This window comes from Antennarius striatus, chromosome 19, assembly GCF_040054535.1.
Source record: "Antennarius striatus isolate MH-2024 chromosome 19, ASM4005453v1, whole genome shotgun sequence".
Taxonomy (NCBI): Eukaryota; Metazoa; Chordata; class Actinopteri; order Lophiiformes; family Antennariidae; genus Antennarius; species Antennarius striatus.
Genome location: NC_090794.1, coordinates 6033577 through 6055492, shown reverse-complemented (window position 1 = coordinate 6055492; position 21916 = coordinate 6033577). Strand labels below are relative to the sequence as shown.

The 21916-nt window shown below is 38.7% G+C and overlaps 1 protein-coding gene across 2 annotated transcripts in view; it reads left to right on the top strand.

The window, feature by feature from the left end:
* The window catches only part of cnih3 (cornichon family AMPA receptor auxiliary protein 3), a 55604-nt gene extending 34183 nt beyond the window's left edge, over positions 1-21421 (top strand). For both annotated transcript variants that reach the window (XM_068342754.1, XM_068342755.1), the window contains exons 4-7: positions 10223-10335; positions 14745-14888; positions 15343-15397; positions 20047-21421. In XM_068342754.1, the coding sequence (XP_068198855.1) occupies positions 10223-10335; positions 14745-14888; positions 15343-15370 (285 nt within the window). In that variant the 3' untranslated portion in view covers positions 15371-15397; positions 20047-21421. The remainder of the gene's footprint in view (positions 1-10222; positions 10336-14744; positions 14889-15342; positions 15398-20046) is intronic.
* The last annotated feature ends 495 nt before the right edge of the window (positions 21422-21916 follow it).

The following is a 21916-nucleotide window of genomic DNA, read 5'->3' as shown; positions in this document are numbered from 1 at the left end:
CAATGCAGAACATTCGCCTCTCTTCTCATCCAGCCAATCAGATGCGAAGGAAGTGGGTACGGAGGGGGGAGGTAGAGGGAGGTATCCCCAGTGGTTCCCATGGTGCTTTTGAAGTTTCAGTGAAAAGGTTCTCCTCACCTCCTTTATTCCGCTATCTGTGTGACTCACTCCTCTACTGAGTCTGTTAAGTCACTTCCATCTCATCAATCAATCATTCAGTCTGGCTCTCATCCCATCTTTGTCTTTTATCCTCCCTCTTTTGAAACACACACACACACAAGTATACACACACTCACACACAGTAGACAGCACCTGGGTTTGCAGGTGATGTAGTCTGTGTGAAGCGTGTTGTCTGATGAAGGGCCACTGAGGACTCGTCCTGCATACTTTGATAAAACTCTGTGAAGTTTGCCAAGACACAGGGCACAAAGGGAAGCTGGCTGCACGGCACAGATGGTGCTTCAGGTTATGGGATTATAGCTCCATGGGTTTCAGACACAGGAAGATGCATAAAACTACATTTTTTCCAGGTTGTGCTAGAGGATAAATATTTAAGCAAGATGTGGATGTCAGTCCTGCCATTTTCCTGACGTAACGTGAAGGTGGGAAGCAGCGACTCATACACACTGCAGTACGTGAGCTCTCAAGTCCTAGAATAATGTAATGCCTGCAACGAGAGTTGAAGCTATGGCAGCTTTTCTGTTGAGGAACTTGAGTCACAAAAGAACCACAGTGTGTTCAATCCTACAGTTTGTTGTAATGATGGAAATATAGAAACTAATTCTTACTAGCCAAAAATAAGTTTGAAATCTGGATTATGTATTGTGTTTTCAGTTATTTTTTTGTGTTTTGTCCACATTGCTCATTTTTAAGTTGACATACAGTATCTAATGTAGGTATTTCTGAAACAGCAGATTACCGGTACACAGGAGAGACCTTGTGCAGTAGCGTTGTTGAGTTAAGTGGATCTTTAAGTGCTTTTTTTTTTTTTTTTTAAATCTTTAAAGGATCTTTCTACATTCCCATTGTCATTAGTTTTTGTTTCACCATATATTAATACTCACTGGAAGTGTTCCGTAGCAGAAAACATAAGAAAAACCAATACATATTTTAGTCTCACATTATTTGACTTCTGCATGGACATTTCTCTTTGTGTTTTCTCTTTGAATTCTGTTTGAATTCTATAGCTGGTCACCTTTCAGTTTCAGTTTTTTTAAACCTTCAAGCTTCGGTTTTACGTTTAACCTCTGGAGCAAAGAGATGGTTTCTCAATAGAGCTCTTAGAGCTATCCCGTGATGTCTATTCATCGTCAAATCAAATCAATCTATTTAAAAAAGGCAAAGATACTCAGTGATGGAGGCATCGCTGTTAACGCTTGTATGGTTTCTACCTTTAAAAAGAATTCCTTGGAAAATTTAAACATTGATTTCATAGTCATCCAGAGGCACAGGCATGGATACTGTTATGATACCTGAAACAATGTGGCTCCTGGCAACATTTAATGAGCCTGATTTTCACATCCCAGCAGAATCTTTACAGACTGTCAGCAATGGATCCCCATAATTACTTTTTACTCAATTAGCTATAGCATTAGTGGAGTGCCAAAAATGTTATTTGAGACCTGCATTTACAAATAAGAACTGAGCCAATGACAAGCTGTGTTAATGTTTTTTTTAAAGAAATGAGATGGTATACATCTTTATACAAGATAGTAAACATCTAGTTCCTTCTGCTGCTGTTTTATCTACACCGGTAAGTCCAATGCATTCTTTTTCTACAGATGATACAGGTTTAATAGAGAGTCTGAGGGATCCATCCTGTTGTGATGAATGTTTTACTGCTCCTGTTTCCTTACATTCTTTTATTTTACAGTTCACATATCTCTCAGAGGCAAAAATTAAAAAAAAACTGGATGTCTGTGTGAGAGTGTGTCAAATTTTAAAAAGATATTCTACACTGAGCCGAAGCCCTTCATGACTGAAATCAGGTATATCACATATGATTTCAGTGCAACCAGTTCCAATACAATGACTGGCTTCTCGAAAGCAACTGTTACTGGAAAATATCAGCAATTATTTTATCAGATTTCCCAAGAAAGAACCATTTCTTTTTACGGGAAATCTCGAAATAATCAGAATAGATTTCTGAACGTGTCCCAGTGACTGTCACCTTATCCCAGTTGAAGGTAATATCGCTCATGTCGTCAGTCTTTAAACGCTACTGGAATGGGCAAGGGTTTTTAGATTATACTGAGGCCTGGAGCAGCTGTCCTTATGAGGAAAGGGAGTTTTATCAGCTCAATTGCAAAGAGAAGACACTTCCAGTTTAATGCTTTCAGCCTGAAATGGCGTCATCTGAGCCCTCTGAGTGCTCTACTGAGCTCAGTTCAGTTAAGATGACTGAGAGGAGAGAAGCAGTCCTTCAGATGATCTGCAATCAGTGGAAACACTCCTTGACTGTGTAATAGATTAATGAGTCCTGCCAGAGTCCCATATCTCAAATGTCAATTTGTAATTCAACAGCCACCATAATATTTAAGGATAGAACATTCAAGGAAAATGGTTTGTTTGAAGATGACTTTTGAGCTCAGAGGCCAGTTACTCAGAAAAAATACACGGAGTAACTATGACATAGGTCACACTTTTGGTTTTTGTGAACTGTGCAAGATGAATCATAAATTTACAAGAGAAAAAACTGTGGCTACATGGAGGTTGAGATGATTTTTGCTCCATTTGCAACATGTGAGATTCCTTACTTACTTATTCCATATCTGGATTAAGCAAACCATCAAAGTAATTACATTGTCTTGGATTTCTCTGATGAGAGATTTTTAACTGTCTGTGCAGAACCTTCAACCTCATGCATGTTGTCTCATCTTAGCCTACATTAAAGTCAAAGAAATCACTAAAATCCTCCAACTACTCAAATTTGGAATCCCTTTATTACATATTGTAACAAGATCAACACTCTGAGTGGAAAATTATATTTATAGTAGGTATTTTGAGCTTGTAGCTCATTAACTTCTACATTATGTGGAAGTATTGAAATGTAACTTTTATTTTCTTAATATTTGTAGGTAATGAATTTATTATTTTTAGGAGTGAGTTGAATGAGTTTGTCAGTTTTTAAAATCTTCAATTAATTTGGAACGTTACATGCATTCTTCAATTAATATACTACATTTTTAAATGCAAACTCTAACTTCAATGTAGCTCCTACAAATTAGTCTATTTGTTTTAAATCCTTATAATTGTAAATTATTTTATGGTGTAATTTTTTCTTATGCATCAACAAGTACTGTATATTCATGGCATTTTAGTGATTTAGGTTCGATCTGCCTCATTGCCTTAAATCAAACAGACCTCATCTCTTTTTTAAGAATTTATTGCGGTTTGAAGTGAGTTTCTCAACTGTCAGTCAGCTAAAGGTAAATTGTTGTCAGCACACAGAACACTCCACATCTTTTCTCTCCTCATTCTCACCTCTTTTATCCTCCATTTATTTATTTCCCCTACTTAGTCTGTTGTGAGGGTTTCTTGCTGACCTGATGATCCCGCGCTGCATCTCTCAGAGCAAGCCTGCCTCTAGAGTCAGATTTTAAAGCTTTGAGTGAGTGAACTCTGTGATCGCTGGCCTCACTAATTGGACCTGGAGAGGTTGAGGCTGTGTTGAGCTGGCACTGTCAGGTTTCACTTAGACTCTGAAGGGAGCGTGGGCAGACACTGTCATTTACGAACTGTGTTGGATGGTGATTTTCAGGAATAGGTCTGGAAATTGTTTGCAGCAGCAGAGGTAGACAAGAAAAGAGCATCCAAAAGTGTATAGGCAGAGACAGTGATAGTTAGAAATACAGGTTTGACAGAGGAAACAATTCTATGGATGAGGAATTTCACAAAGACGGACCAGATCTGCTATGAGGCTCATTCCCACTCATGGTGAATACAGAAATAACAAGAACCAAGGTAGTCAGAGACTGCAAGATCGTGCGAAGGGTAGGTCAGGGTACCCTGAAAGTAGTACCTGACAAGTGCATAGCTTTGACCTTTCAGGGTAGGTCAAAGCTAAGCACTAGGTTTGACCATAGATCAAAACTAGTGTTAATGGTCTTACTCAAACTGGCCTTCTCCCTCGTCTTTCTGTCTTATCCGGTTCTTGAGTGTAGAAAAGTTGAAATTGACCTTGACCTAGTTTTCTTAAGGTCAAGGTCATCATCTCATTTTCATCCCCTTTGCCGCCCAAGTGATCTGCTTTTGGTGTCATCTTTCTATCTGCGACGGTTGTGAAGATATTTGGTAGACTAACGAATGAACGAAACGACGAACAAACGAACACGGACAATTACAATACATCACCGCTTTGAAGCGGGATGTAATAATGCCATTGCTAATGTTTGATACGGATGTGTTAAAATGGAGTGTAGTGAAATTGTTGATGCGTTGTGATCTTGAGGCAGCAACCTCAACACCACCATTATAACATTATTCATGCTGCTTAAAGTTGTCGTCATTTAAAAAATATGCACCTCCACAGACAGCTATGACATCTTGAAGTTAAAATTGTGTCCCTTGTGCATAAGTGGCACAGACAGCTGAGGTGCATATAACGCTTCTGCTGCAAGTAGAAATAACTATTTTCTTATAAGTCATTAATTCACATTGCATCTGCTATTAATCATGGTAGTGACTTTTATGAGCCAACCTGAAGCCAGCACACAGCTGGCTGTGCCAGAAATGTGCCAGATGCACACACACCTATGGCTTAGATTGTGTCTGTACAGTCATTGTTCATAGCTCCAGACAGCTCCAGAATGATCTTTCTGCATTAATAGTTCATGAATCAACAAACACAAACCATCACAAACCGAGTTTTCCATAAATGTTGTAGCTGATTTTATTTTCACTATCACATTAATTCTTTCTGAATTTCCCTTTCCCATACCTCATTTTCACCCCTCCGCTTCATCATATTGTGAAATACGGCTCATACATTATGCATGCAAAAATACTGGATATTACACCTGTGGCTCTGCATCTGAAGGATGACAATGAAATTCTTATTTCTGTGCATTTGAATCTGACTCATGCATCCCCTCTACTCTTCACCATAACGGCTCCTGTCAATCAGAGATGCATACTATCAGTCAAATATAGAATGATATACTGTAGATGGATGTAGAGTAGGACTGCAGAAAAATACCAGATAAAAGCTGTGGGCTCTGACTTGACTCTCACGTAACTTTAAAGTATGCAGAATGAGATCAGTATTACTAAATATGACATTTTCTATCTTTCGCTTTGTAAGATCCTTGCTTTATCTCTGGCGGAGGTGGACAGATCAAGATGAACACAGCAAATTGAAATGCAATCCATTACTGTGATCTCGCGAAGAGACACGTCTTAAATTATACAAAGTTTGTTGCTTTATTTTTATTAAGTTTCAGAGAATGTAGCTTAGTTTAGCCTCAGTATCGTACATACTTAAATCAGTGTTCAGCAATCAGAACCTCCACCTCATTCTGTCAGTGAAGGCTAAAGAAAGGCTCAGTACCATGGGATACTAATGATTGGGAGAATATGTAGCCAGATTCCCACATGAACGAAGGCTCATCACTGTTGCTGCTGGGAGGATCAGATGGGTGGAAGGGCACCCCCCAGGGCACCGCAGCAAGAGAAACATATCTCCAGTCCCAGCCAGACACAATCCCAGATGGGTCCTACAAACACACACACACACACACACACACACTCACACACACACAATCCAGATAATGTATGATTGAAGGAGAGTAGTTTGTCCATCAGCATGGGAATTAAGTGCATCTGCTCCAATACATCCCGGTACACAAACACAAATATATTTACTGTACTGTGTACACGCTGACTGAATTCTCCACCGCAGCAGTCATCAATAACGCAGAATGGGCTTTAGTAACAGTATGTAGTGTTTCATTTACACTTGTGTGTTTGCATTCTGTCGAACGCTCTGGAGAATCGAAAGGTCAATTGTGGACCTGACAGGGTCTTCGTGAAAAGTGTCTATTTGTACCGTATATGATGGTAAACAAATACATACAGTACAGTTGAATATAATTAGTCGGGGATCAAACATGACATATTGTAGCATAGCTGTTACAAGGAAACCTGAGTGATCACCTGACCTCCACTAAATAGTTTGTGGTCAGACATGAAGAAATGAAACTGAAAATGTGAGTGTTAATGCAGCAGGGTTATTTCATCGCATGTAAATAAGTAGGTTAAGATAAAAGATAGTTGATGGTATGATTCAGGATTGAAGAACAACTTGCAGTGTGGCTTCCCACCACAGAATATCCTTGTATAAAGTGAATATAATTTTTTCTGTTAGTTTGATTTTCCCATAATTACCTCCTTTAAATCTTTATTGGCTGCAGTGGGTGCTTCGTAATATCTCTTTAGTTTGAACCACTTGTCTTTACCTATCAACCACCACTCATGATAGAAATCAACATGTAAGCATGTATCATATAAATCCGGTTTGTTTTTCATTCTTCAACACGGCCACTTGGGACACAAGGTTTCCTGTTTTCAATGTTTAATGTACCTCTGAGTATTCCTGTAGTTCTATTGCTGTTGTCGGCCAGCAGGCATTAGAGATTTGAACAATGGAGACCGGAAAAGGCACAACGTAAAGCTCAATGTGACTATTTGTTTTTTAATGAGCTTTTTGTATACATGTGGAGGTAGGCACGTGTGCGCGCGTGTGCGTGTGTGTGTGTGTGTGTGTGTGTGTGTGTCTGTGTGTTTGCATTTATATACTGTATATGTACTAAATGTATGCCACATTAGTGAGTATGTGTGTGTGAGTGTATGTGTACGCATGCATGCAGCATCCCTGCTGTATGTGTGAAAGCAAATGGATATATTTAGGTTTTGTCTTAGCAGCAGTTTTCTCATCTCCTGCTGTTGAATAGCTATTCACTGAAAATGTGTTTTTGTGTTATTAGGAGTCCATCTGAATAATGCATCCTGAGCACTGCCTTGTTCAGACACTGTATACAGTAATGTTCAAGGCCAGGTGCTTTAGAAAGGCACCGTCTGTGCACTGTTAAATATACATGAGTAGTGAAGTGGCTTTCTTTGTGAATAACATTAACCAGTCGTGGAAAAGTAGCAGTTTCAGTGCAGATATTTGAGTCACCTGTGTAGGATGGCACATAGTGACAGGATTTCTTGATTGTATTCCAGTTCATATGGCAGAAGGAGATGTGTTTACCGTGTTCTAAAGTGGTAACAGGCGATCCTTAGGCCTCAAATAGGATCATCTGGTCTGAGGTGTAGAAGACAACAATAAATGTGTCCTGCTTTGAAACTAGAGGGTGTTGACTGAGGGCATAGCTGGTGAGATTTAGTCTATTCTTCACCTATATGAGAAATTTCGTTCTCATTCAAAGACAATCAAAAGCAGAGCAGATCATGCCGAAACCACAGCAAGATTTTTTTTTTTTTTAACGCTGGATCTATTCTATTTGGATAAACTTTAAAATCTACTCATCTGTTACTGTCTCCAGAAGGATGACCTTTCAACAAAATGTCATTGAAGAATTTTTTTTGTTTTAATAGTATGCTTTCAAACACAAGCAAGCAGAGGGATTACTTCACACCCCTCAGCTCTAATTAGGATATATATGTATTACGCTTCGCATTGCCACTGAGGGGTGCTGCATTCTATAGCTGAATTTGAACCTACTTTCTTGAGGTCTTGAGGTCAGGACTCTTGAAGTCTTAAAGTTTGGAGCAGAATCAATCGTCCAGGAGAGTTATAACAACATTCTGCTTAATGGTGCTCTGGGATAGACTGAAAATTTAATCAAGGTTTCTTTTGAGAATACTTAGACACAATCACATGACCTCTGACTCTTGTTGGTGGAGGTACTGAAGAGTTTTCTGTCCATTTTATTTGTTTATTTTTGGGAGAGCAATAAAAGTGAACTAAATTTTTTTTTTTTTTAAAGAAAGATAAGAAAGCCAAGACAATGAGTTGAAAGGCACTAAAATGCTGTGTGGTCCTGAGAGGACCTGCAGAACTTGGGGCCAAATCTCTGCTGATGCGTCAACAAAAATGAGCTCCTTCATAGCACACAAATTTTCCTGTAAATGTAATCTGTTATTTGTAAAATATTGATTCACAATACTGTAATATAAACAGTTTAATAACTATACACATCAGTTATGACTTGGCTTGTGATAAACTGAATTTTACAACTCTGTTCCTGCATTCTGATGTAGATGCTGCACATTATCACCTACCTATCTGTTGATTCATACTCAGCCTGGAGAAATAAGAGAAATAGAAGAAAAGTGAATCCTATCTTAATCCTGAATTAAACTTAAACATTGAAAGCGATTATAAAATCAAATAACAAAATATGTGTTTTGATTTTTGTCTGACAAGCATTTATGACTTTTTGCATCATCCCTTATCCTTCCATTCAACAGTTCAGTGGCTTCTTTTCTTTACAAGTGTAGGTTCACAGTAATAAAGACATGAAACCCTGCATCAGTTTCTCTGTAAGTCATAAAATACGAAAGCATACAAAAGCAGATCAGCTGTTTTTCACCTTGTCAAGAAGTGTAGTATCACTTCCAAGCGCGTAAATCAGGAACAAGCTAACAACTACATATGTGAGTTTGTCCTCCTACAACATGACAGCATTATCTTTCAGGGCATTTCTTGCATGCATAATAAGGCTTTTCAACAACAAGTAGGAAGATGGGATTGGATTTAAAGCAGCAATAATTTAGATTTTTTTATTAACAAAGAATAAAAATTTGAGTCATGACACTTGTTACCACTAAAACAAATCCACCAATAATTATCATGTCATCACAGTTCTATGGCCCCGTCATAATTTTTCACTGCTTCATAATCTACAGCTTTATGTTCAGTTCTGTTCCTCTTGTGGAACTTAATTCGAGGCATTTCACAGTAAAAGTATTTTTTAAATCCAATTAATCCTCAGTCAACATTTAGTCACTAAAAGGTTTAAAAATACTTAAAAATAAAGGGAATATTTTAATCGAACATCTTTTGGTCTTTTGAATTGCTTAAATTTGATGAAGCAGAAGAACCAGAGACGAGAAGGCAAAAGTTGTGCAGCATCTTTACGGTAATAAGCAATCTGGATTCCATCTGAAGCCAATGGAGTGATGGAGTTACTGCGGTTATGTCGGGGTGATGGCCAGATTTCATTAATAACCTGACAGATAAATTTTGGCGAACAGTAAATGATTGTTAGCAATTAGTTTGAGAGGGATTATGAATAGTCTGAACAGGAAGAAAAAAATTGGTATTAAAAGATGGACAGCAAATAAGAGTAAATAACGCTCTCATTCTTGCAATATTTTTTAAGCTGAAGGTAACAAGACGAGGTAAACTTGATGATATGATGATCAAATACTGTAAAGGCAAAAACAATGAGTTGCAACAGCAGTAGTAGTGGTAGTAGCTAAGTATCGAAGCTCCCTTCTATAACATGTTGTGCAGCTGAACTTTAAATCAGCCAAACTTTTTTATAATGTGCCATCATTAAAATTTACAAATATAGGCTTTTTTTTTTAAACTTCCCACAACTTTTTATTTTGGAGAACAAAAGCAGGCCCTGTTTCTGAGAGGGAGGTGGCGCTGGCGGGGGACCGGTGTTGAGGACACTCATGCTCACGGTCGCATTTTGCCAAGAGGTTCTCTTGCCTCTTGAATGAATCCACAAGGCTGGTCCCTCCATTTATTATGATAAAGATGGAGCCTTGCCATCAGTATGTGCTGCTCATTGTGAAGCTAAGCACTCCATAATCTAAAACGGGGCATTTAGCCATTTGGAATGCTTGTTGATAGACAACTTGGCTAAATATAGACAAGGGTAAGGATCTGAATGCTAATGATGTTGTAGTAGTAGTTTTTGTTGCACCTGTGAGCATAAATATGATAATGTGGCATCTGCAAACCGACTGCCCTTTAGTTTACTGAGATGTCACGGTTCATTCATGCAGTTCTTACATTGGAACAAATGACATTCATGCAGTTTGTATTTAGCAACAGTAACGCAGTGAAGGAAATGAGCTCAGTTACTGGAGGCTGAGGCTCCTCTAGCTGACTTTAAAGCTGCTTCTGCAGTGATTTAAGTGTGAATAATCAATTGTTGTTTGCTCCACTTCTCTCTGACTCATCCTTGTGTCTCCTCTCTAGCTGGTGCTACCAGAGTACTCCATCCATGGGCTCTTCTGCATCATGTTCCTTTGTGCCCAGGAGTGGCTGACTGTGGGCCTAAACGTCCCACTACTGTTCTACAACACATGGAGGTGACTATATGGTCCATCACAGAGTGTGTGTGTGTGTGTGTGTGTGTGTGTGTGTGTGTGTGTGTGTGTGTGCGTGCGTGCGTGCGTGCGTGCGTGCGTGAGTGAGCATTCCTGGACTTCCAGATTTAGATGAAGATTGTTATCCTGGAGGATGAGTTTTTGGTTTGTGTTTAGGGTTTAAACTCTAGTCATTATCTGCTCCTCCCCATGCAGATGAAAAGCTGGATTACGTTTCTCAGTCCACAAAACATTTTCTGGTGCTTCACAGTATTGTAGCATCCTGCTGAACAACTGAATAACTTGTTTTATATAGAAAAGAGAGTCGATTCATTTCAGGCAGCAAAACTCAAGTTTGAAAAAGTCCAGAGATCACAAGTTGTTTTGAAAAATGCTTATGTATTTCTGTTTATACATAAACTCTAAACTAAAAAGCTCTAACTCTCAAGCTCAAATGTGTCTCCATGCATGAGCACATTTTTCACAGACATTTTTTTACAAAAACATTTGTATAGTCAGTCTCACATGTTCCAGCCACTGCACTCAAAAAATATTTCTGAAACCACTAAGCAGCTGTTTTAGCAACTCATTTTTCAGCATTTTTCAGAAACAAAACCTTTTTTCCAGTAGGAAAAAAAGAGGTGGCTCTGCTAAAGTGGCTGGAAAACACTGGTGTTTTCACAGGATTAGATGCTATGACAAGATGAAAATAATCATAATAAGCCACATTCTCATTTTGGGATCATAATTAATTTAACTTTCAATTTATGGATCAGATTTTTCAGTTTGATTATGAAGAGAGGAGAGGATTGCTTCATTAATTGGAGACCCTGCCAGTTGCCCACTAGCTATAGATGCTTTTTTTTTTCCAGCTGAGAGATACAAAGACAAAGGGAGGGGTCGAGATAGAGGGTAAGACAGAGATGAAGGAGGGGACAAAATGAAGGAGGAAGTAGCAGGAGGCAGGGGCGAGAGGTGAGAGAAAAAAGCGAGTGAGTGATAGGCGAGAGATCTAATATTGCCAAGGTGATTCAGAGGAGAGTGAAATTGGGAGAAATGGGGGTTGAGGGAGGAAGACACTGATGGTGAGCCATATATAATGTAATATAGACTAATGTATTCTCTCTTCAAAGAGGGAAAATAATAAGGCATGAGTTTGATTTTCTATCCATTAAAATACGTATAAAATGTCCATCTAAATTGTGAGTTGGAATGAAATGTTTTAATTTCCCAAACTGAGAGTAAGCGGTTTCAGTTGATAAAAATATGGTGTGAGGCTGATCACCTACATTCAATATGTAGGACATTAATAACATTTAAATTGTAGATATAATCGCTATTTGTTGGGTGGATTTAGTTGCTAGTCTAACACCTTCTATTAGTGCAGGTCACATCTTTTATTTCTGTGTTATCTCTTGTTACAGTGCAAAGACTGAGGGCCATATTTGAACATCAAAGATGATTCACACATTCTAAATGTTAGAACGGATATCTCACCTCTTCATGTAAAAGTGTGAGCACAGAAGAGGATATAGTATTGTTTGACTTGACCGTTTAATTAGATTGTCTTTTTAGATGTTGGAGGACATGTGCTTTGCTGCTTCACAAGGATTCCCTTAATTAAAATCATGCTTGTCATGTTGTTTCTTCAGTCGTCTTCTCTTGCTGTAATCATTTCCTCTGTCCCTACTGACCTCTGCTAATGAAAGAAATCCAGAATCAATCTTTTATTCCGCAATTAAAAGAAACATTTCCTGTGCTGCCATCTAGTAGCTGATTCCCTCTGTTTTGACTAAAACTACATGGGAATACATTTTCTTCAAGAATAAATAATGATAAAATAAGATTTTTAGCCAACTTAACCAAGACAAATGTGAAAACACTATTAAAGAGCTGACAAAATTATTACTAATTACATTACGTTGCCAAAAGTATTTGCTCAGCTATCCCAAATCTTTGAACTCAGGTGTTTCAGTCCATTTCCACAGGACTGTAAAATGGGTTGCTCTCAGGAACTCAGTGAATTCCAGTGTGTTACAGGGATAGTATGCCACCTCTACACATGACCAGGAGCACTGCAAAATGTGTGGTGCAGTGGTGGGTTTGGTAGATGCCTGGAGAACGGTACTGGTTTGACTGCATTGTGCCAAATGTAAAGTTTGGTGGAGGAGAGATTGTGGTGTGGGCTGGTTAGTTGGGCTTGTCCCCGGAGTTCCAGGAGTTAGCTGGGAAGAATTCTTAATGCTTTAGCACACCAAAACATTGGAGATAATTTCCTGATCCTCACTATGTGGGAACAGTTTGGAGATGACCCCTTCCTGTTCCAACATGACTGCACAAAGCAAAGGCCATAAAGTCAGACCTCACAAATGCCTTTCTGGAAGAACAGTAAAAAAAAACCCACACTAAACCTTTTGGAAAGCATCCCTAGAACAGTTGAAGTAAAGAGTGAACCAACATCATATTAATGCCTCTGGTTTAAGAATGGGATGCCAAATTTATACGCAAATGAAGCTTCCTCTTGTCTGATCTGAGATCGGTTCCCCCTAAAGTATTACTATGACATTACTCTTCCCTATAACATAGTGATCTTTTTATCCTTTTATCCTTTCTGCATCAAAAACATGTTAGAGAAGGTTTTTCTCCCGGTCAGGATAGACATAAGGAAGTCTCTTTCAGCAAGCATTAATTGAGCGCACACACACACACACTGTATGTACTATGTGTATTACATAATTTCTGCTGGATGTTAGTCGTTGCTCCATTCATGAGGGATGTTTTCTTATTTATTTCGGGTTTTTTTGCCAGACTAAATCTCTCACAATATGTCAGTGTGGGGGTGTGGAAGGGAAAGCCAACATGTGCTGGACGTGTATAGCTGGATTTTCTTAAAACACTTTAGTTGCCAGCTGAACCAGTCTCTAAGTGTGTGTGTGTGTGTGTGTGTGTGTGTGTGTGTGTGTGTGTGTGTGTGTGTGTGTGTGTGTGTGTGTGTGTGTGTGTGTGTGTCTTTTGTTGAAATATTTTGAAATTATGCAGTGACTCATTAAAACCTTTCTGTCACACTGGCATATACACCAACATGCATTTCCAACAGCATTATTGAATCCTTCATACGTTCATGAGCCGTTCCTACTAACAATGTGAGTTAGCGAACGCACATTCCAGCTAGCCTACGACATTTCATTTCAATTTTACAACCATTTCACCCGCATGACCGTCCAATGTACGTCAATGAACATACAGTATGGACATGAAAAACCATCTGTGTTACGACTGGAGAGCTCACATGCATTATGATGCAATAAATCATCACTAATCCATTGATCCAGAGTAAGCCATTGTTGCAGTGTTGTCCATACATATCAGCTTTAATAGGCTTCTACTGTACATACTGTAGGTTAAATAGTGTGTCTTTACACAGCGGGAGTCAGTTGTCATGGTGACTTTCTCTGAGTCATTTTGTTTCTGACTTAATTTATGTTTCATAATTCTAACAGCCCTAATGAAATAAGTCTCACAGGGATCTAAAATTTCCATGAATCATCTGACAATTCCCTAAAGCCATTCCGCAGTTAATCCCCATCAGGGTTAGTGTTTGGGTGACATTGCACATCTTGCTGTTGTTCTGCTACAGAGCTCTGGTTTTTACAAATATTTATTAAACTGAAAGCCTTCTATTAAAGAGTAGATTTTCCCAACAGCTTTTTAAAGCAGTCAGCGGGTGATAAATAGGTATTATAATTTGAAATGAGAGAGAATTTAATTAAAAATTCATTCTATTGAAAATGATCGTGTGGCTCATAGGCACGGCAATTGGAGTTGTAATTCACTTACTGTGCTGCCTGAATGTAGAAAAGCAGCACCGATACCTTGACAGCAACATAACTGACCTGAGGGGAATATATTTGAATTTCCATTCAAATATTTAATCATTGTTTATCTTGCTGGGAACTGGAAACACAAGATAAGTCATACAGATTGCTGGTTCATTCTTTGCTAAGCCTTTATCTCCACTTAAGACCTGCAAGCTTAGCTTTTAACAACACATCAGCAGTTTACAGATAGCAGCTGTATTTACCCCTCAAGATGATGCTTTTTTCTTTAAACAATATTGGACCTTGAGTTTCCTCAAAGGTTGTCGAATCAAGCATCTCGATAATAGCTTCGATTTGACTGTCTAGTTTGTTTCAGAAGGTTTAGCAAAGGGCAGATTTCCATGAACATATCCAACTGCTCTTTCACCTACATCTGCTGCATGATGGTGTTTCCATAACTCATCATGCCATCTTTTTCCATATTATTTCCTCTCCATTTCCTCCCATTACCTGCCCGGCCTCCCTTCTACCGTCCATTCCCCTGGTCTGGAACGGGTCAACTACCCGCGGTCTGGTCTTTGCCCTCTGTGGTAGGTACTTCCATTCCCCAACGGACACGAAGGAGCTGCTCTACGACCCGGCGTCCGTGATGAATGGCGACACGCTCAAGTTCTGTCTGAAGGAGGCCTGGTGCAAGTTGTCCTTTTTTGTCCTTTCCTTCTTCTACTATCTCTACTGGTGAGCACTTTGCAAGTACAGCTGTTGGGGGTGGGGGGTTACAAGCGAAGTTGTTAATCATTTGTTAAAATGATTATAATGAATGTGAGTGCAATTCACTGAATAAAGTAACCATTTCTCTGGCAATCACATGCAACGTCCTCCACACATTCACTGTCAGGGTTATTGTTAGGGATGTTAATGTTAATGCTAATCCTAATGCATGTGATGTTTAGAGAATTTGATTCTTTACTTCATTGACAAGCACTGCAGGATGCACATGTCAAGGTGTCAAGTAAAATGTTATCCTTTTAGTTGCATATAGGGTTTTTTGTTGTTGCAGTGCCTTATAATTTCTATGAATGTTTTTACATACTTTTGTTGATAAAGCCGGACAATTGCTTCTGGTCATGTTTTAATAATGATGTTATTAATTATTACGGATTCTTGTTTCGTTTGTCATGTGGGGCTGCAGTGTGTGGAACCTGGATATATCCCTCTAATAGGTCTTACAATGGAAACACATAAAGGTACAATCCTTACATTATTTCTATTCTCTCTAGATTACAATAAAAGTTAGACCTTTAATGATCCTCATGTGGTCACCAGAGTTTGAGATGAAGTGTTTGATGTCAATCTGATGAATGATAAAGGTTTACACATATTAACCTCATATCATGTGATCTTATTGTCAAGTAAGAGACAATTCCATTTTCAACACAACAGTTGTAAGCATTTGTTTTCATTTTTAAAAACATGCTTCTTTCTGTACCCATTTTACTGAAATCATAACATTTTCTGTTTCAAATAGATGATCTGTTTGTTTTCTACGGATGGTGTTTTAAACAGATTAAATATATATATATATATATATATATATATATATATATATATATATATGAAGAGTGTCATTGATAGGAATACCAGATTCTCCCTCCTGGCATAGTGAGGTGTTATAAAAATAAGAGCGGATCTTTCCGTTTGTATGACAGTGCTTCCGTCCATCAGTAATAAAGTGTTGCACTTTGTGGTTTATTTAGTGAAAGAAATTTTTATTTCAGTTTAGGTCGGTCTCAATAATGGCGTTGCACTGTGACAATTTGTTGTTTTATTATAAGCCATGTATTTTGGACGCTGAACTTGTGTCGTCTTACTTCTCTATCCGCTCCATCTTGCTGTTTCAGAGACAACAGGCAGCAGCATCAGTGAGGTACATCTCTGCACAGCTGGAAGGAAAAGCATTCACTTCCAAACCCACCAGGATCAGGAAAGTTTAATAAGGATTAAAACACTAAAAAGATATACAGCAGTATGAAAAAGATTGGGCACACCTGATTATTTTCAAGATTTTTCATTATAAATCACTGGTTGTTCAGATCAGCAATTTAAGTTAAATATATCATGTAGCACACGAACGCAAACAGTCTGTAAAACCAAAGAACATGTAACAACATGAACATGTTATATTCCATAAACTGGTTGCGTTGGAAGTGAAGCGGTCTGAAATCTGCTTCATGCTTCTTCTTCTATCTGCAGTCCTGCTTTGTGACACCAGCCCTTCTATTTCCCCTGTTCCTCTCCAGCATCCGTGACCTTCACACCGCCACAGTAAAGCCCACCACCCACACACAAACACAAACTCAGTGTGTGCACATAATGAAAGTCTGCATGTCCTCACAGATAAACACACGGCTCTACCTGAGCGCTCAGCTCCACACCTGGGTGACGGGTGATTTGAAATCCTTTCTGGCTGCTCGTTGGAGCTGATCTGGTGCAGATGATTCGCTGAAATTACCCCATAACTCTTGATTTTTTGTCCACTGGGGTACCGAGAAGACCAGGGATAAATTTATCTCAAAGGGCTTCACTTATTTAATAAACAGAAAAAAAAGAAAGATAAATGTAAGGGGCTTTGAGAATACTATGGGGTTTTTTTAATATAAATTCTTATCTATTCTGGTCCCACGTCGAGCTCTGTGCCTCATCGGCTGTACTGTAGCTCCTTTGGATGATAATGAAACTTTGTCTGACAGAATGTGACCTTTGCCCTCTGATCTTTCCTTATCTCCTCCTGAGCAAATGTTTTTCACAGGTTTCATATCATTTCTTGGGTCGGTTTAACCTGAACCTCCTAAAATCCTGGTTGTGATGTTGGTGTATTCTGCATCACGTCAAACGTTTTAATCATCTTCATCATCATTCCCATTTTCCTAGCTTGGAATTTGTGTTCTTTCCGATTCCTCATGCACACTCACATAGTTAACCTTGTCTCACTGGCTATGTGTACTGACTGGCTAAAGGAGAAAAAGTGATGCTTTCTGAAATGCAGACAGGTTTTTGTGTCACACTTTCACTCAGAAAAAAATTTACCCTGAAATGTAAATGCAGTCATTATCTCCTCCCTCCCTCAATCCTTTTCTAGAGCTTTGCACCACTGCGGTGTTGCAAATTCTTCGATTATGTCTTGTATTTTAAATTCAATTTTAAACAGCAGAAATAAACATGAGATTGCATATGTAATGAAGAACTGGTGACCTCTGCACATGTTACTGATCTGGATGAGTAGGTAATGACTGAATTTTAACTTTTTGGTTTCTAAAGACGAGCCTTAAGTGTGAGTTTCGAGCATCAAACTGGTGAATCAAGGCTGAGCCTCCTGTCTGATAATAATTCATGTGTGCGTGTGTTCATATACTGGTTTTGATTTGAAACGTGTGGTGATTTCAGCGTTGATAGGTTGCTAAAAACAATCATTATGGCCTTTAATCGATCAGCTTTATATCTCATAGTTAAGCTGCTAAATACACCGAATAAACACCAAAATGAAGGGGATAATTTAAAATTTCTAGAAATCTTTTTTACTTAAAAATAAGTTGCTTCAGACTAGAAGTAAGTCGGCTAAGATTAAAAAAAAACAACTAAATTTAAAAAAAAAAAACCTCTTGAATGTAAATCTAAGAGTTTCAGTCTTGATACTGAACCATTTGCAGTATTTGGTTCAGAGGGCAGTAAAATGAATGACTGCTGTTCTTCATCACAAGGTAGATTATCATGAAAGTATATTGACAAGTAATAAATGAAAACCTGTAAAACATAACATTTACATTTCCTGCAAACGAAATTAACTTCTGTTCACTTAAAAGGTACCAGTGAACTTTTGGCAAAAGTATTCTCCATCCAATGTAGAGGAAAAAAACCCAAGATAAATCTGTTATCAAAGAAACACAGGGCAGCGAAAGTAAATTAAAATAGTAGCTTCTATTTTACAATCCTTCTAAGTACTTTTTGAAGTTTACCTCTATCATCCAATAAAGTGCATGAATTGAAAAATGCAGCCACATTATTGAAGTTTTTCAACGTACAATTCAAACATATAAGTTGAAGACAAAAACACAGCAGCAGTAAAAAAAAAACCACATAATTTACATTTATATATGACGACAGGTTTCTCTTCTACTCTGCTGCCATCTAATTGAAAAAACAAAACAAAAGCGAGCCGACTCTAGGCGTGTAACATCTCCGTGGACGTCGTGGAGACGGAAGGCAGAGCGTTCGGTGACCGTGACATCACAGGTGTTGCTTCACCTCACACATTCACATCCTGTGCTGCGTTCTAATTAGAGCTACAATAACTACGTGGCCCTCGCTGAAGTCGCTACTCTCCGTAATAAATGGAGATGTAGGGAACATGGTGGGAACTAAATCACCTCACGCCGCCTTCACTGTTCATGGATGTAATTGGATTTGGACACATTTATAATGGGATTCAGGTCTGGGGTTGGTTTGGAATCGCAGTCGACATAATATTCAACAAATACAGTCGCTTCTGAATCATTTTTATGTTACTGAAGCTGATTCTGTTAAATTAAGATTTGTTTTTATGATTGAACCGATATGAAATAAAAAATAATAATAAAATTTGATCATGGAAAATTAAGCTGATGTGTTTTTCTACCCACCCCTTGGCACTACAGAACTCCTTGCCGCTGCCTCGTTTAACAAGTCATATTTTAGCATACATTATGTTTAGTCTAATTGGGCCGTAAAAGAGAAGGAGCTGTAATTTTAAGAGCTACAAGTCAGTGGACTAATGATGAAGCCTGTTCTGTGAGGTTTTAATGGGTCAGAGAAAGAAGCGGCCTTTCACTCTTCATCTGCCCCCTCTTCCTTACTGTGCTCAATGTCTTCCTCTCTGCATCAAATTTCTCTGGTGGTTGATATTCAAGAGTCAACAGCATGAACTCTTCTCACCAGCAGAGATTAACAGAGGTGTTAGGAGTTTGGTAAGACCTCGGGGGATGAAGACATTAGTTACTGTCAGAGAGGCGCTGATCTGTTCTCGTCAAATCACAGCTCAGTCAGACGTGTCGAACCCCCGGTCTGTGATTTGGACTGTTCAGTTCCATTTATTCTTTTATTATTCTGTTATTTGTTTCAGGTGAACGTCAAACAGACATGCAGCTTGTAAAAACTTTTTTTTTTTTTTTTTTTTGTGGTGGAATCACTGGCTTTTCAGCAGACGTCCCTGTTTCGCACATGATTGTCTTGTCTCGTGATGTTCATTGGCTTTTTTCATTCAAACTTTTCCACAGCTGCTGTCATTTCAAAATAAAAACATAATCATGCCTGGAACGACCATGGTTTTGACAATTTAAAGGCATTTATCATGCAAAAAAACCCCAAAAAACTACAGTCACGGTTGTGTTCACACACTTTTATAGCACAGCAAAATAAACTCTGAAGTGCTGTAAATACATTAATACTACAAATGGTTTGATCTGAAAACTCTGATAAATAGTTTCTTGTAGATGTAATGTCCATTTCGAGGGAAAAATGTGTACATTCTTGTTTAAGTGGGTGACTCAGAGTTTAATTAAGGTTATAAAGAAGGTTTTTACTCAGACAGTTGTGTGAATACTGTTGGTAACAGAAAAATGTTGCTAAAAATAAAGGTTTACTGTCAGTAACTGAAAAAACATTATCGTTTATTCAGATCATGTAGACAAACAATAATCTCAGACAGCAGTACTGATATTAAAAACTAGAGATCAATAAAACAAGAAAGCAGTGATTCAAACACGATTCTAGAAAAATTGAGCTGTTATGTAATTCTCATCTCCTGCCTGTCCAATCAAGCATCTCATTTTGCATTTCCTGTTTTCTCCTTCTTGTGTTTCAGTATGATCTACTCCTTGGTTACCTCATAACTGATATATCAGTAACCGGAGAGAAACAAACAAACAAGCAAACTCTGGACACACAGACTGTCGTTTATTGGAAAAAAGGTAGAGTTTATATTCGCTGTGAAGCCAAACAATGAAGAGGATGAAGCAAGGGACGCTTCTTTTTGACTTCATCATCTGTACATAAGACTAAAACTCCTGTTTACAGGTTGACTGGTCGCTGAGAGACCTGAGTTAATCACTGCCTGGCCAACGTTTGTACCACACACACACACACACACACGCACATTAAAACACAGCGTCCTCTGTGCGGTAGCAGCTAGCCCAGAAGACGGGGAACACAGTAGCGTTTGCACAGTTTGTCTCAGGCACAGCAACGGTGAAGCACTGTCCAGTCCAGCACAGCTCACCGACCCCCAGTCATTCCCCCCCTGGACACCTCACCAATCGTAGCTTTACCGGTGAGCCAGACGAGAGGGAGCGATGGACGGATCACACTGTACAGAACGGAGAAGACGCCACATACAGTCCGGTCTGCGGGGATCGTCTCTCCAACATTATATGAATGGCTTTTGTGACGTGTGCATTTTTGGTGTATTTAACAAAAGGCATTTCTGATTGAATTCTGACCTGTGGTAAAAAAGGTCGTATATCCATCAAATGCCTTCTTAGTGTTGTCCTAGTGTCGTTCTATTGTGGGGAAACTTTTCTAAAAACGAAAAACCTGACACCTGCCCAAGCTTTTATAGGAAGGAGCACACATTCTTTGCACAAACAGTGTCTTGGATCTTGCACAGTATTTGCAATATTTGGTTACGTATGATCATTTCTAATAGTCAGGCACACAGGAGAAGGTCTTCCACGGTGACAGAACTATCCGGCCTTGTTTTGAGACAGGCCGATAATGTGAATATTTTGTAGTTACACCATTGGACCAAAATGTTGTCTTTTCAATATTTAAATTTATTTATTCACGTCTACATGTCAGACACCAATGGCTTGCCTCCATGCTCAATTTTAGTATTTTTAAAAGTAACGACACCACAATGAGAGGAGTAGTGAATAAAGCAGACTGTGCGAAGGTGTTCAGCACATCTGTCGACGATTAGACTAAAGTAACTGTAGCAGATGGTGAATGGTGAGGTCAAAGGTCAGATCATCATCCCTACAGCTGGAAATAATCCAGTGTCTTGCTCAAAGGCACTTTAGCGAGACAGGAGCTTGAACCTGCATCTTCCATGTGTAGCACTGTTTTCTAAGCACCATCACATGATGAGCTCCTCCGTGAGCAGGAATGCCCCTTCCTCGTTTTCTCTGATTCTAATTGAAGTATTTTCTATCCTACCTGTGTACGTGACTCAACAAGTTGAACTGAGATATTGTTTATGAAATAAAATATTTTAAAATCAAACAAGTGACATCTCGCTGTTAAATTCATCTCGTCCTGGAAGTGAAGTGTTGTCCACTAATAAGATCCTGGGGCTGAAGGTGTATTACTTTCAACTCTAGAGGGTTTTCAAGACTCTCAACAGACATATTTATGAAGTTTAGATGCTATTGTAACAGAGGACTGAAACTGGAGCTGGACAAACCTCTCTAAGAAGGTCGATACAAAAACACAAATCTGCCCCTTTTAGAAGAGAGATGGTAACACATAAACAGATTCATCACGAAACTAGAACCACTTTGGGCTGATTAATGTCATTGAAAACTATGGAGGTCCTTGTTCCAAATAGTTTCCCTGACTGATTGTACAGTCTTGATGCTCTGAAATGTCACAGTAATTCAGTTAAACTCTAAGTAGACTTAAATGATTGCACTCTAAAATTAAAACACAACTTTAGAAAATTAAAATACTTTTTAAAT